We start from the raw sequence: 15,552 nt of genomic DNA on the forward strand, positions 1-15,552 counted from the left end.
GTCATGTGCCTGAGCATGCTGGTGGTAGTCAGGCTGGTAGTTTTGCTGCCCCTGCTGATGCAGGCCCGGCTGATGTTGCAAATGGCCTTTTTGGGGTAGTCTGGACAGTCTTTAAAAAAGAATCAGACTCAGGAAGACCTAACAGTTGTACTGGCAACTTCCGTTGTGTTGGTGTTCCGGGGAACTGTTGCCCGCCTTGTGTCTGTAGCCACCACACTGCTTGTTCCTGCCTGTTGTAGTGCTACGCCTCCCTCCCACTCTGTGCGGCTGTTCGCTCTCTGCATGTCACCTTGCCAGGTTGGGTCAGTGACTTCATCATCCACCACCTCATCCAAACACCCTGGGCCTCCTCCTGACTTGGTGGCAATGGTGTCTCATCATCATCGTCCACCTCTTGCGACAGTTTCCCACTGTCGCCTTCGTATGATATTTAGGCATCGCTCCATGAATCTCTTCTTGCCCTGCTTGAAGCTGGCTGGGTTAGAGGCCTGAATCGATAAATGGAAAAGTTAACAGCTCTTCGCAGTGTCCAAGTGTGGGATCAGTTGTCTCCGGGCACTCGGCATGGTGGGAGGAAGGAGGATCAGGGTGAGGAATATGTGGTCCAAACTCACGGCTACTGAGATTTGATCTTGTGGAATACACGGTGGTGGTGGTGGTGGCAAAGTGACTGGAAGCATTATCTGCTATCCAACCAACAACCTTTTCACACTGTTCTGGGTTCAATAATGGTGTTTTGTGGCCCCCTAATAATTGGGACAGGAAGGTAGTTCAACATGATATGGGTGTTTGTTGTGCTCCATCAGCAGGCACAGTTTCATCTTGCCCACGGTTTCGGCGTCTGCATGCACCATCACCATCATGTCCACTTCCCTGTCCCTTGCCACCCGCCTTTACCATTTTAAATAGAGTGTAATATTTGGCCTGGTAGACAAAATGTCTGTATTATTACCGCAGTAATAAGTAATCACATGTGACGACCACAGTTTTAGGCTGTGGCCTTGTAGTATAGTATTGGTCAGCGACCAAGTGTGAATAGGTTCAACAAACACAGATGGCTGACTTTAAATGGAGTGGAATATTTGGCACACTCCACAAAATGTCTGTATTATTACCGCAGTAATATGTGATCATGTGTGACAACCACGGTTTTAGGCTGTGGGCTTGTAGTATAGTATTGGTCAGCAGCCAAGTGTGAATAGGTTCAACAAAACATAGATGGCTGACGGCACGTTCCACAAAATGTCTGTATTATTACCGCAGTAATATGCGGTTACATGTGACGACCACGGTTTTAGGCTGTGGCCTTGTAGTATAGTATTGGTCTGCGACCAAGTGTGAATAGGTTCAACAAAACACAGATGGCTGACTTTAACCCCTTTACAACCCAAGGTGGTTTGAACGTTAATGACCAGGCCAATTTTTACAATTCTGACCACTGTCACTTTATGAAGTAATTACTCTGGAACTCTTCAACGGATCCCCCTGATTCTGAGACTGTTTTTTCGTGACATATTGTACTTCATGATTGTGGTAAAATTTCTTCGATAACACTTGCGTTTATTTGTGAAAAAACCGGAAATTTGGCGAAAATTTAAAAAATTTTGCAATTTTCAAAATTTGAATTTTTATGCCCTTAAACCAGAGAGATATGTGACGCGTCCCCTGGGCCGTGTGTGGGGGAATACCCGGAGCCGGGTCTCTGTGTAATGCTGGGGGTTGTAGTCTCCATGGCGGCGACCCGGTCCCGTGGCTCAGGGTGGTCAAACCAGTGGCGGACCTGTTTATTTGTTTTTTTAATGTTTAAATGTCCGACTACGCCACCCGTGTATTGCGGTCACTGAGAACCGCCGCTGCGGGGAAGACCGCTGAGGCTGATGTTGTGTGCGCAGCAGAGGGTAGTATAACTCCCCACGGGAGGAGTATAGCCTCAGGGCAGCGTCTATAGATGGTGAGGGTTGTGGTGCGTGGGCGCAGCAGAAATTACTCAGAATCCGTGCAGTGCAGTTCAGGGTCTTTACTGTTGGTAATGAAGAAGGCCCTGCCGGGAGTACTGGCTAACATTAGAGGCCTGGTCAGTCTGTGAGCGAACAAGAGTCCCCCTGGCCAGGTGGAGATGTAGGCCTTCCCGTCTAACTGCACCCTTCCTGGCTACCCTGCTGTAGTCGTGTAGTAGCCCACGTCCCTGAGTGTACCGTGTGGTGCTCACCCGTATGGCTGGTGACTTGGGGCCTTTGGTTCCTTCCCTCCTCAATGGCGGTACCGGTCCTTTGCGTGTGACTGAGCCTCCGGGCTTTCTATGGCCAGAGGACCTGAAATCCCCTGCCAGGTGGTTACTGCTGCTGGATGTAGAAATCCTCAGCCTCGGACTCCAGTGTCCGGTTCTCTGCGTCTTTCTGCCAGGACGAGCTCTGCTCCAGTCCCTGGTCTTCAGCTCCTGGCTCCTACAGAGCTCCTTGCTGCTGCTCTGTCCCTTACTCTGGAACTAGACTAGACTGGACTCTGCTCTGACTGGACTGTCTAACCCCGCCCCAGATCCAGTTTATAAAGGGCAGATTCCTCCCCTCCCTGGACTGGGCCAGGAGGTGTGGCATGCAATAATGCTCCTGACCAGGAAAAGCCATGCTCGCTCTCAGACCTGGTATTTCTACCACTGTGGCAACCAGGCCCCAGGGGTGCCACATTCCCCCCTAGTAAATTTTAGTACTCCGGGACTAAACACATTTTATGACAATATACATAACAGGGTATAAGCAATAACACAACATATATACAAGAAGTTTTAGTCTCTATAGGTCACGGCACTTCCGTAACCAGGTTTCCATGTCACCCAAGATGCATTTTGAGGGACCCGTCCCAAACCCTCCACATAGGCCCTGGGGTGGCTACAGGACATTGATGATCCGGAGTTGGACCACGTCTTCAGCCACCTCCACGGGTTTTTGTTCTGTGGTCTGGGACAAAAAGGGGGCACTTTACAGGTGCAGCTATATACACGGTACAGTTCCGGTTATTCATTGTCCATAACCTGTCAGTCCATAAACTCTGTCGGGTAACTAGAAAAACATAATTATTATTCAGGTAACAAACACAAAACATTTCAACTTTTGCAATATACAGGTAGATATATCACATTTAAATTCTCCAGAGAGCTGGCATTTGACCCCTAGTGCTCCTGGTGGACCTACGTAACACACTATCTGGTGGTGTTCTTTCTGGGTCCCCTGTTTCTACCCCTTGTGTAGTGGGCTCACTAGTGTCTGTACTACAGGTATTTGGAGATGTTATGGGTAGGCTGGGCAGCTTTCTGCGTACTCTTTGGCTTACTACAGGCACGGCAGGCTCACTACTAGCAGAAGGTTGATTCTCCTGGGCTGCTGGTACAGAATCTTCTGCCTCCGGGGCTGGTTGCTCTCCCAACTCTACTTGCTCTTCTGTAGGCCCTTGAGGGGCTGGCTGGAGAAAGGTAAGGATGGGTACCACAATAGCGTTGTTAATTTGTGTCCAGGACTGGGGAAATTCTCCGAGTACTGTACTGACCATTTACTGGTGCAGTTGGTAGAATTTACTGGGATGTGGTTATACAAGTCCACCAGATCAGGCAGTTTCTCAGGCAACAGGCTGCGTTCTTCCAGGGGCAATGTTTTCAGCAAGTCTATCACCACCTGGTTCATCTTCTCGCATAATCCGTTGGTTTGGGGGTGATAGGGCGTTGTCCTTATCTTCTTGCAGCCATACAGGTTGCAGAAATCCTGGAAGACCTCCGCTTCGAAGGCCGGACCTTGGTCAGTCAACACTTGCTCCGGATACCCGTGTGGATGGCAGAAGTGCTGCTGGAAGGCTCTAGCTGCTGTTTGAGCTGTTAAGTCCTTGACAGGGACCACAACCAGGAACCGGGAGTAGTGGTCTACGATTGTGAGGGCGTAGACTTACCCGGACCTACTTGGAGCCAGCTTCACATGGTCCAGGGCTACCAGTTCTAGTGGCTGCTTGGTGATGATGGACTGCAGAGGAGTCTTCTGGCTGGCATGGTCTTTCCTCCTCAGGTTGCACAGGCCGCAGTCTCTGCACCATCTCTCAATGGCCCCTCTCATGCCTACCCAGAAGAATTGTTCACGCAACAGGAACTCCAACTTCTTCCATCCAAAGTGACCTGCTCCATCGTGGTATGCCTCCAGGACCATAGCCACGTCTCGTCTTGGGACCACTACCTGCCAGGTCTGCTCATGTGTCCGGGAGTTGACAATTCTCCGGCACAGCTTCCCCTTGTAGAGAAACAGTTTACTATTCTCCTTCCAGAGCTGTTTGGTTTCTTCCGGAGCGTCAGCATCTCTTTTACCAGGTGGATGGCGGGGTCACTGTCTTGCGTCTCCGCCCAGCTGTGGTGGGGTAAGGGATTGAACGTGGCAGAACGCCTATTCCTTACACGGTGGGAATACTGGGTAATCCCATGACGGTGGAACGCAGGGAGTTCGATCTCTTCCAGTTCTTCTGGATCTTCCCCTCCGTCCGGCAAGTTCGGCATCCTGGACAGGGCGTCTGCGTTGGCATTTGTTCGTCCCACCCGATATTTGATGGTGAACTCATAGTTGGATAGGCGGGCCATCCATCTCTGTTCCAGGGCACCAAGTTTTGCAGTGTCCAGGTGTGTCAACGGGTTGTTGTCCGTGTACACGGTGAACTTGGAAGAGGCAAGGTAATGTTTAAAGCTCTCCGTCACTGCCCATACCACCGCGAGGAACTCTAGCTTGAAGGAGCTGTAATTTTCAAGATTCCTTTCTGTGGGCCGGAGCTTCCTGCTGGCATAAGCGATTACCCGTTCTCTGCCTTGTTGGATCTGGGACAGCACCGCCCCTAGCCCGATGTTGCTCGCGTCTGTGTGGAGAATGAAAGGCCTGCCGTAATAAGGGTACGCCAGGATTTCATCCCCTGTGAGAGACATCTTCAGCCGGCGGAAAGACTCATCCTCCAGCTTGTCCCATTTGAAGGGTGGCTTCTGGTTTTTGGCCTTCCTGGACTGGCCTATCAGGAGGTCCTGCATAGGAGCTGCCATTTTGGTGAACCCGGAGATGAATCTTCGGTACTAGCCTACCAACCCGAGGAACTGCCGCACTTCCTTTATGCTGGAGGGTCTTGGCCAGTCCTTAATCACTATGATCTTATCAGGGTCTGGAGCTACTCCGTCAGCACTCACCACGTGTCCCAGGTACTGTACCTTTGGCTTTAGTAGATGAAACTTGGAGGGTTTCACCTTTAGGCCGTAGCCTGCCAGGGCATCAAACTCTTCTGCCAGGTGTTTCAGATGGTCCTCGTATGTTTTGGAATACACGATGACATCGTCCAGGTATAGCAGGACCGTCTCGAAATTCCTGTGCAACCAGACAGCACTCCATCAACCGCTGGAAGGTTCCTGGTGCGTTGCAGAGCCCGAACGGCATACAGTTGAATTCACTGAGACCCATCGGGGTGGTGAACGCGGTCTTCTCCTTGTCGGCCTCTGCTTCAGGAACCTGCCAGTACCCGCTAGTAAGATCCAAAGTAGAAAAGAAGTTAGCAGTTTTTAATGCAGCTAAGGACTCTTCTATTTTAGGTAACGTGTACGCATCTTTCTGTGTGATACGGTTGACCTTCCTATAGTCTACACACATTCTCATGGTGCCATCTTTCTTTTTCACAAGAACCAGTGGAGCTGCCCAGGGGCTACAGCTGTCCCTGATTACCCCAGCCTCCTTCATTTCTCGTAACATTCCCTTGGCATTCTGATAGTGTGCAGGGGGTACAGGTCGGTATCTTTCCTTTATGGGTGGATGGTCTCCAGTAGACTCCCTGTTTTTGGTGTGAGGGAGTGGAGTCGGTGCCCACATGCAGTTTCTGACACCAGTCCTCCATTTGCTTATTGGAACCGTTACCCTCCTCTGGTTGAGATGGAGGCAAGGGTTCCACGGCCTTTACAGAGTTTTGGTTAACGGTGAACAATTTGGCTAGAGTAGTATACCGGGGCAAGTATACTTCTCTTTCCCCAATGTTCAGGATGCGGACGGGCACCCTCCCATGGCGTACATTGACCACCCCCCGTGCTGTCAAAATGGTGGGCCTACTGTCTGAGTAGACGGGTTCTACCATGGCTTGGTAGTCCCTTCCTCTTAACCCGATTGCAGTCCGGCACCAGATCATCATCTCACTTTTTGGGGGCATGGCGATAGGGAACGGGTGACTCATCCTAACGCTACCAATCTCACCACCAGACAGTTCCACCTGTTGCCTTTTCATCAGGGCTCTGATCTCTTTTTGTAGGACACGCAACCTTCTGTAATATGAGAATTATCTCTGCAAGGCAAGTTTCAATAACATTGGTACCCAAGGTTATTTTAGGGTGGCTTTCACGACGGTCAATGTCCACAATAATCAGTCCTTGCGTTGGCAGTTCAACTTTACCAATTTTTATTGTCACCTTCTTGAATCCCACCTGCGGTACGGGCTGACCATTGCTGGCGATGATGCTCAAATCGTCATCTGGGTAGCGGGTGATATCTGAGTCATTCCAGTACCGCTTAAAGAGCACATAGGGGATGGTGGTTACCTGTGACCCGGTGTCCAGTAGTGCACTCATAGGAATGCCATCCAGCACCACAGGCAAGACCGGTCGTCCCCCTACGTACTTATCATGCCAGCTCGATGGGCCTGATGATCTTATGCCTGGGGGTCGGCCCTCTGCCCCAGGTTGGGCCCGTTTAAATGACAGTACCTTGCCATATGTCCTGGTTGATTGCAGCGGCGGCAGATGGGTTTTCCATACTGGTTGTAGCGGTCGCTGGGTCTTCCTCTGGACAATGGGCCTTCTCTGTCGACTCCAAGGGACGTCCTCTGGACTGGAAGCCAGCTTGATCTTTCCTGGGGAAGACACCTGTAAAGACTGTACAGTTCTGGTTAGCGCGGCAATGCTTTTAGTCAGCTCTTGGACCTGATGGTGCAGGTCTGCAGCCGGGTCTTTGTCCAAAGCCTGTGCATCAGCTCCCACAGGCTCTGCAGACAAGGGCGCCGCCTCTTGGTGATAGGTGATAGCAGGGCGCCTGTGGGTTACAGCTCCACCTGGTGCCGGTTCTCGGAGCACCCGGATGGCCCTGTCTTTGAACTGCGCAAAGTCCAAATCAGGGTTCTGCAATGCCATTACACGCAACTGGGTTCGGTGGGCGCTGGACTGTAGACCCTCAATGAACTGTTCAGTCAACAGCTTATCCTCATTCCGCACGCTGTCAGGGTCTGCCTGCTTAATGGCTCTCAGGGCCTCCTGCAAATTCAAAGCATAGTCCCGTATACTGTCTTGTGCCCGCTGTTTACATCCATAGAATTTTAGTTTGATCTCTGCTGAGGTGCGGGTATCAAAAGTGTCCTTTAGACGGGCCAGTATTTCCTTTACAGTCCCTTTTCCCTGGCTGACCAGGACTTCACTTCTCTTTGGGCTGCCCCGATTAACTGGCCTGTCAGGATGCTCACTTTTTGTTCCTCGGACAGGGGGTATACTTTAAAGAGGCTATACAGTCTTTCTTTAAAGTCGCTCAGGGTATGCGACTCCCCTGAGTACTGGGGTAACCATGCCGCTCCGGGGATATACGGCATCGTGAACAGCATCACTGCGGCAGCATCCGCGCTGGCGGTGGGAGCTCCCTCCATTCCTGGTGTCTTCCTCCCCCATAGTTAACCATGGCCTACCTTCCGTTGCTCTTTCTCCGTAGGCCGCGGCTCCGCAGGCGATCGTCGGGGTCGAGGACGTCGACGTCCGCTCGGCTCCTTCCAGGACCTTGCGCAGCGTCAGTGCGTAAGGCAGTGCTTCAGCTCTCGCGCGCTTTTGGCATCCACGCCCCTCTTCTACCCGCGCGGAGTCCCAGAAATGGCGCCCAATGGCGGGAAAATGGCGGCGGATGGCGGGAAAACGGCTGCGGATGGCGGGAAACTTCACCACGTAAGTATCACAGTCTTTCTTCAGGCACGCAGTACCCGGTGGTTGCGGGCACGAAATCCTGCCGACTACGCCAAAGTTGACAAGCCCCCTGGGCCGTGTGTGGGGGAATACCCGGAGCCGGGTCTCTGTGTAATGCTGGGGGTTGTAGTCTCCGTGGCGGCGACCCGGATCCGTGGCTCAGGGTGGTCAAACCAGTGGCGGACCTGTTTATTTGGTTTTGTAATGTTTAAATGTCCGACTACGCCACCCGTGGATTGCGGTCACTGAAAACCGCCGCTGCGGGGCAGACCACTGAGGCTGATGTTGTGTGCGCAGCAGAGGGTAGTATAACTCCCCACGGGAGGAGTATAGCCTCAGGGCAGCGTGTGTAGATGGTGGGGGTTGTGGTGCGTGGGCGCAGCAGAAATGACTCAGAATCTGTGCAGTGCAGTTCAGGGTCTTTACTGTTGGTACTGAAGAAGGCCCTGCCGGGAGTACTGGCTAACATTAGAGGCCTGGTCAGTCTGTGAGCGAACAAGAGTCCCCCTGGCCAGGTGGAGATGTAGGCCTTCCCGTCTGACTGCACTCTTCCTGGCTACCCTGCTGTAGTCGTGTAGTAGCCCACGTCCCTGAGTGTACCGTGTGGTGCTCACCCGTATGGCTGGTGACTTGGGGCCTTTGGTTCCTTCCGTTCCTCAATGGCGGTGCCGGTCCCTTGCGTGTGACTGAGCCTCCGGGCTTTCTATGGCCAGAGGACCTGAAATCCCCTGCCAGGTGGTTTCTGCTGCTGGATGTAGAAATCCTCACAGCCTCGGACTCCAGTGACCGGTTCTCTGCGTCTTTCTGCAAGGACGAGCTCTGCTCCAGTCCTTGGTCTTCAGCTCCTGGCTCCTACAGAGCTCCTTGCTGCTGCTCTGTCCCTTACTCTGGAACTAGACTAGACTGGACTCTGCTCTGACTGGACTGTCTAACCCCGCCCCAGATCCAGTTTATAAAGGGCAGATTCCTCCCCTCCCTGGACTGGGGCAGGAGGCGTGGCAGGCAATAATGCTCCTGACCAGGAAAAGCCATGCTCTCTCTCAGACCTGGTATTTCTACCACTGTGGCAACCAGACCCCTGGTGTGCCACATATGTCACATAAAATAGTTAATAAATAACATTTCCCACATGTCTACTTTACATCAGCACAATTTTGGAACCAAAATTATTTTTTATTGGGGAGCTATAAGGGTTAAAAGTTGACCAGCGATTTCTTATTTTTCCAACAAAATTTACAAAACCATTTTTTTTTTTAGGGACCACATCATATTTAAAGTCACTTTGAGGGGTCTCTATGACAGAAAATACCTCAAAGTGACACCATTCTAAAAAATGCACCCCTCAAGGTGCTCAAAACCACATTCAAAAACTTTATTAACCCTTCAGGTGCTTCACAGGAATTTTTGGAATGTGGAAGAAAAAAATTAACATTTAACTTTTTTCACAAAAATGTTACTTTAGACCCAATTTTTTTTATTTTCGCAGGGGTAACAGGAAAAAATGGACCCCAAAATTTGTTGTGCAATTTCTCCTGAGTAAGCAGATACCCCATATGTGAGGAAAAAACACAGTTTGTGCGCACGGCAGGGTTCGGAAGGGAAGGAGCGCCATTTGACTTTTTGAATGTAAAATTTGCTTGAATAATTAGCGGACGCCATGTTGCATTTGGGGAGCCCCTGATGTGCCTAAAGAGTGGAAACCCACCACAAGTGACACCATTTTGGAAACTAGACCCCTTAGGGAACTTATCTAGATGTGTGGTGAGCACCTTGAACCCCCAGGTGCTTCACAGAAGTTTATAACATTGAGCCGTAAAAATAAAATTTTCACATTTTTCCCACAAAAATGTTTTTCAGCCCCCACTTTTGCATTTTCATAAGGGTAACAGAAGAAATTGCACTATGCAGTTTGTTGTGCAATTTCTCCTGAGTAAGCAGATACCCCATATGTGGGGGAAAACCACTGTTTGGGCGCACGGCAGGGTTCGGAAGGGAAGGAGCGCCATTTGACTTTTTGATTGTAAAATTTGCTTGAATAATTAGCAGATGTGCCTCTGATGTGCCTAAACAGTGGAAACCCCCCACAAGTGACACCATTTTGGAAACTAGACCCCTCAGGGAACTTATCTAGATGTGTGGTGAGCACCTTGAACCCCCAAGTCCTTTACAGAAGTTTATAACATGGAGCTGTAAAAATAAAAAAAATCTAACTTTTTCCACAAAAATGATGTTTTAGCCCCAATTTTTTTATTTTCACAAGGGTAAGAGGAGAAAATGGACCCCCAAAACTTTTGTGCAATTTATCCTGAGTATGCCAATACCTCATATGTGGGGAAAATACAGTGTTTGGGCGCACGGCAGAGTTCAGAAGGGAAGGAGCACTGTGTGGCTTTTTGAACGCAAAATCGTCTGGAATCGAGAGCGGACACCATGTCGCGTTTGGAGAGCCCCTGATGTGCCTAAATAGGTGAAACCCCCCACAAGTGACCCCATTTTGGAAACTACACCCCTCAAGGATTTTATCAAGGGGTATAGTGAACATTTTGAACCCAGAGGTACGACACAGAATTTGATGACATTAGGTCATCATATTGAATAAGTTGTCATTAGTCTTGAGCGCAAGTGCTCGCTACTTGAGTTTGCATCGGGTACTCAGGTATGCACCATGTATCACGGGTGCTCAAGTGAAATGCTCGAGTCCTCGCCCGCATGTTTCACAGTTATTAGACACCCCCAAAAAAACATGCGGGGATCGCTCGTGCATGGCAGGCAATCCCCGCAAGGTTTTTTTTGGCCGCGAAGCATATGGGGTGGAGACTCGAGCATGTCACTCGAGCACCCACGATACTCAATGCATACCCGAGCACCCGATGCAAACTCAAGTAGCGAGCACTTGCGTTCAACACCAGTTGCCATATCGTCATTTTTTATTTTTTTTTTACTTTTGAAAAAAAAAAAAAAAACAATCCTAACCCCAACCCTGACCCCAACCCCAGCCCTAGCGTTTATTTTTTACACCGTTCCTAATGCAGTATAAGTGATTAGACGATCTTATTCTTCGGGTCGGTGCGACTACATAGATACCAGAATGATATTGGGTTTTTATGATTGACAGCTGTCACACACTAAAAGACACATAGTTTGTAAAATCTAGTTTTTGCATCGCCATACTTTGAGAGCTATAATTTTTTCCATATTTTGGCTGACAGAGTCATATGACTGCTTGTTTTTTTGCGGGATGAGTTGACATTTTTATTGGTGCCATTTTCAGGCACGTGACATTTTTTGATCGCTTTCTATTCCGATTTTTGGGAGGCAGAATAAACAAAAACCAACAATTCAGGAATTGTTTTTTTTTTTTAATTTTTTTATTCTACTCCGTGTGTGGTAAAATTGATAAGGCAGCTTTATTCTTCGGGTCAGTACGTTTACAGCGGTACCACATTTATATCGTTTTTCTATGTTTTGGCGCTTTTACACAATAAAAGCTATTTCATAGAAAAAATTATTTTTTTGCATCACTTTATTCTGAGAGCTATAAGTTTTTGAATTTTCGGATGTTGGAGCTGTATGGTGCCTTTTTTTTGTGGGACAAGATGAAGTTTTCAGGGGTACCATTTTAAATTATATTCGTCTTTTTGATCACGTGTTATTCCATTTTTGTTTGGCTGTATGATGATAAAGCATTGTTTTTTGCTTCGTTTTTTATTTTTATTTTTTACCATGTTCACTGAAGGGGTTAACTAGTGGGACAGTTTTATAGGTCAGTTCGTTCCGGACGCGGCGATACCAAATATGTGTACTTTTATTGTTGTTTTATTTTTTCATAATAATATTTATTGATGGGTACATTATATTTTTATTTTTGGTGGATTATTTTTTTTATTTTTTTTAAATATTTTTACAATTTTTTTTTTTTTTTCACTTTCTGACAGTTTTTACACTTTTTTACTTTGTCCCACTCTGGCACTTTCACTTTTTTTATTCTGATCGCCTGCATAGCATAGGGATGGAGCACCATACCTGTGCCATGCAGGCAGTCAGCGCTGCACATTGAGAAGATTGTTTGGAGATGCACTGCGCATGACCAAAAAATCTTCCTGCTGTCTGGTGACCCGGATGTTGTCATGACCGCTCCCTGCACATAGTACCGGGTGTCAGCTGTGACAATCAGCTGACATCCAGCGGCGATCGCGCCCGCACAGCCTGTGTGCGCGCACGATCGCCATGACGTACTAATACGGGTCAGGCTCTTAAGTCCCAGGGCACAGACACGTATTAGTACGTCATGGACTTTAAAGGGGTTAAATGGAGTGAAATATTTGTCACGCTCCAAAAAATGTCACGATTATTACCGCAGTAATATGGAATCACATTTGATGATGAAAACGTTTCTCTGCTTATACAATACGGCAATGCGAATAAAATAAAAAAAATCTGCCTGTATTCAGCTGACATGCAAATGGAGCAGTAAAATGGAGTACTGTATTATTTTTTAAGCAAATAATCAGGATTAAGAGCAAAATAAAAAATAGGTCTGATATGTAGGGCTATGGATATCTGTAACAGCAGCAGCAGACAGAACGTGCAGTGGACCCTTTTGTGCTGTATACTCTGTCCACAAACCCTGCCTAACTCCTGCTATCACCAGTAATATATGCAGCTGGATTTGTCCCCAGAAGGACTGTTAGTTTAGATGTATATATTGCTGTGGATTACCTGACTTTAGTCTAATGTAAATGACGCGCCCCCTGGGCCGCGTGGGGAACCCGGAACCGGGTCTTTCTGTAGATGCTGGGGGTTGTAGTCACCGTGGCGGTGACCTGGTCCCATGGCTCAGGGTGGTCAAACTAAATGGCAGTCTGTATACTGAATGTACGACTACGCCACCCGTGGATTGCGGTCAGAGTGAACCGCCGCTGCAGGGCAGACCGCTGAGGCTGGTGTTGTGGGTGCAGCAGTGGATAGTATAACTCCCCACAGGAGGAGTATAGCCTCAGGGCAGCAAGTATAGATGATGGGGGTGATGATGCGCGGGAATAATGACTCAGAGTCTCTGTAATGCAGTCCAGGATCTTTACTCACAGTTCGTTACTCCACGTTACTCCGGCCGGCTGTAACTTCCCGCGTCGCACCGTGTTCACCAGGTGAGGGGCTCGGTCAACTCCCAGATAACTTTGGAGCATTTCACAGGACCCCCTTTGTGTGTCCTTTCTCTGGCCTGTCGTACCTCGCCAGTGACCACGCTTCTGTCCGGCTGCCTCGGGCCTTCTCTGGTAAACCTTGGCGCCAGTTTCCCTGACCCTATATGGTGCCTTCCTAGCGGGTGTAGCGAGGGGCTGCGCCACATGAAATGTCACAGCCTCCGGTTTCTAGCTGAGGGTAGTTCCCCGCCTCCACTAGTTTCGGAGACCGGTCTCCCCCTTTGGCCTGACCCTTCTACGCAGGTAGATTCGGGCGTGAGGTGGCGACTCGCCGCTCCTCACCCCTGGGGCCCTTCGTTCCTTGTTCCTGGAGCCTCCTCCGCTCCTCTTCCTTCCTTCTCCTTCCTCCAGGCTCCAGCCGATCTCTCTGGCCTGCCTGCGGAGCAGAGCCCATGCAGAGCCTCTGCTCCCAGCCTCCTTCCCTCTCTCTCTCTCTCGGTCCTGGCAGGGCCTCACAGGCTAGGCCCGCCTCCGGAGCAGAGCTCCACAGAGGCCCTGCTCTGTCACTTCTTCCCTCTGACTGAACACTGTTCTAAGATGGTGCCCACCTTTTATACCTCCCTCTAGGTGCACCCAGGAACTGCTTCCTCCCTGCTCCTGCACTACAGGGTTCCCCTTCCTCGGTGTTCCCTCCCCCCACTCCAGCCAGGGACAGGGACTGTCGTGCTCTACTTGGAGCATATCGGTCGCCCTGTCCCCCGGAAATGTGGTGTAATGCATGCAGGTGTCGGGGTCCTGATCCACACTACATCCTTACCTGAGAGTGAGATATCGCACATCTGGATGAGATGCAATAACTCTGTAGCAACCGAGCCCTCAGGGTGCTACATAAACACTACCACTAGTTATCCATCATCTACTATAAACCCTGCCACCGATCACTCCATAGTCTATAGTAAACACTGCCACTGGTCAGTTTATAGTCTAATGTAAATGCTGTTGACACTCCGTCCATTGTCTAGTACACTGTGTACACAAATATTAGGCAATTTGTATTTTTGATGATTAATTATTGTACTGTTAAACAACTACACTGCTGTCGATCAATCCAAAAGATTAATAAACATTAAACCTGAATATTTAATATTTTATTCTCTTAAGAGAATGTCTATGTGTGCAGAATTATTATCCAACTAAATGAAAAATGTCTATTTTCCATCTCAATTGTTTATTGTCATCTGAGAGAATAAAAGTGAGAATAATAACCAAACAGCTCAAAATGTACAAAATACATGAAAAATATATCAGTGTCCAATATAGCCACCATTCATTTCAATAACAGTCATAGGCTCCATCCATGGAGTTTGTCAGTTTCTTAATCTGTTGAAGATCAACTCTATGGGCAGCACCAAGCACAGCCCCAGATACTGATCACAGAGGTGATTGTTTTCCTTCATATGATGGTGATGACTGCAGTATGTTAAGAGGATAAAACTTTTGATCAGAGTGCATCTTTAACAACTGCCATGTAACCTTTTCGATGAAGACAGTATGAAAAAAGACCTCTCATCTTCCTTGGAAGCTACAACTTGCAACATGTCCTGGAAGCTTCGTACCTTCAGATCTTTCTGCAACTTTTAGTTTGTGATTCGCAAAGATGTTGTGAATCTGGACTCAGTGGGATCCAGGATAAAGCTGGGTCAGCTTCCAAGATGGGATCTTACCATTTGGAGATATAAGGTGGCCCCCAAAGTCATATTCCTGAAGATGCTTCAGGAAAACGTTGTTGGAAGCCACCAGAAGAATTGGATCGGTCACTTCATTTAGACACTTCATGGCTTTCAAAGACTGAGGGAATTAATAGAAGTGACAAAAACCAGAACATCAAGTCATTTTGACATTGCATTTTTAGAGCTTTTTCAGGCGGGTTCCAGGTGTAATCCACCGGAAAAAGGCGTCTTGTGCACATACTCTAAGGGGTTGTCGAAAGTGAGCGTATAAGTGGTCTATTGAAAACTTTTTTTGTGCACATGTAGATCATGTAAACATGACATAGATTGGCATGAATTGTTCTATTTATGTTATGTCCTAATGGTTGTCCTTTTTCTGGTAAATTCACCCCTCCTTCCCTCTCAGATATCCTACATGTCTTACACTTGTGATTCTAACGATGTTAGACCATGATGATTATTTCGTAACGAGTTCTTTTCTTGTTTCTTTTGTCTCTTGCCAGGAGAGTCGCTCAGCCTCACCGATGATTTATTGTCTGGTTTGGGTACGGCGTGCATTGCAGCTGGGAGAAGCCATGGTGGGACATCAGACAACAATCTTTACTCGGTCATTTTCAAGTGCTTGGAAGCAGACAGTATTTACAAGTAAGCTGAGACCAACTCTAAAAGGAAATCAATAAGCTAAAGATATTGCGAGAAA

General features: G+C 48.4%; 1 protein-coding gene across 3 annotated transcripts in view; it reads left to right on the plus strand.

Annotated features, from left to right (window-relative positions):
* ASTN2 (astrotactin 2) overlaps positions 1-15,552 on the plus strand; it is a 1,067,984-nt gene that overhangs the window by 969,814 nt on the left and 82,618 nt on the right. For all 3 annotated transcript variants that reach the window (XM_073639713.1, XM_073639714.1, XM_073639715.1), the window contains one exon: positions 15,356-15,497. In XM_073639713.1, coding sequence (XP_073495814.1) covers positions 15,356-15,497 — 142 coding nt within the window. The remainder of the gene's footprint in view (positions 1-15,355; positions 15,498-15,552) is intronic.

The sequence above is a fragment of the Phyllobates terribilis genome, unplaced genomic scaffold (genome assembly GCF_046119375.1).
Source record: "Phyllobates terribilis strain yellow unplaced genomic scaffold, ASM4611937v1 Scaffold_7__3_contigs__length_470593459, whole genome shotgun sequence".
NCBI classification, from domain to species: Eukaryota; Metazoa; Chordata; class Amphibia; order Anura; family Dendrobatidae; genus Phyllobates; species Phyllobates terribilis.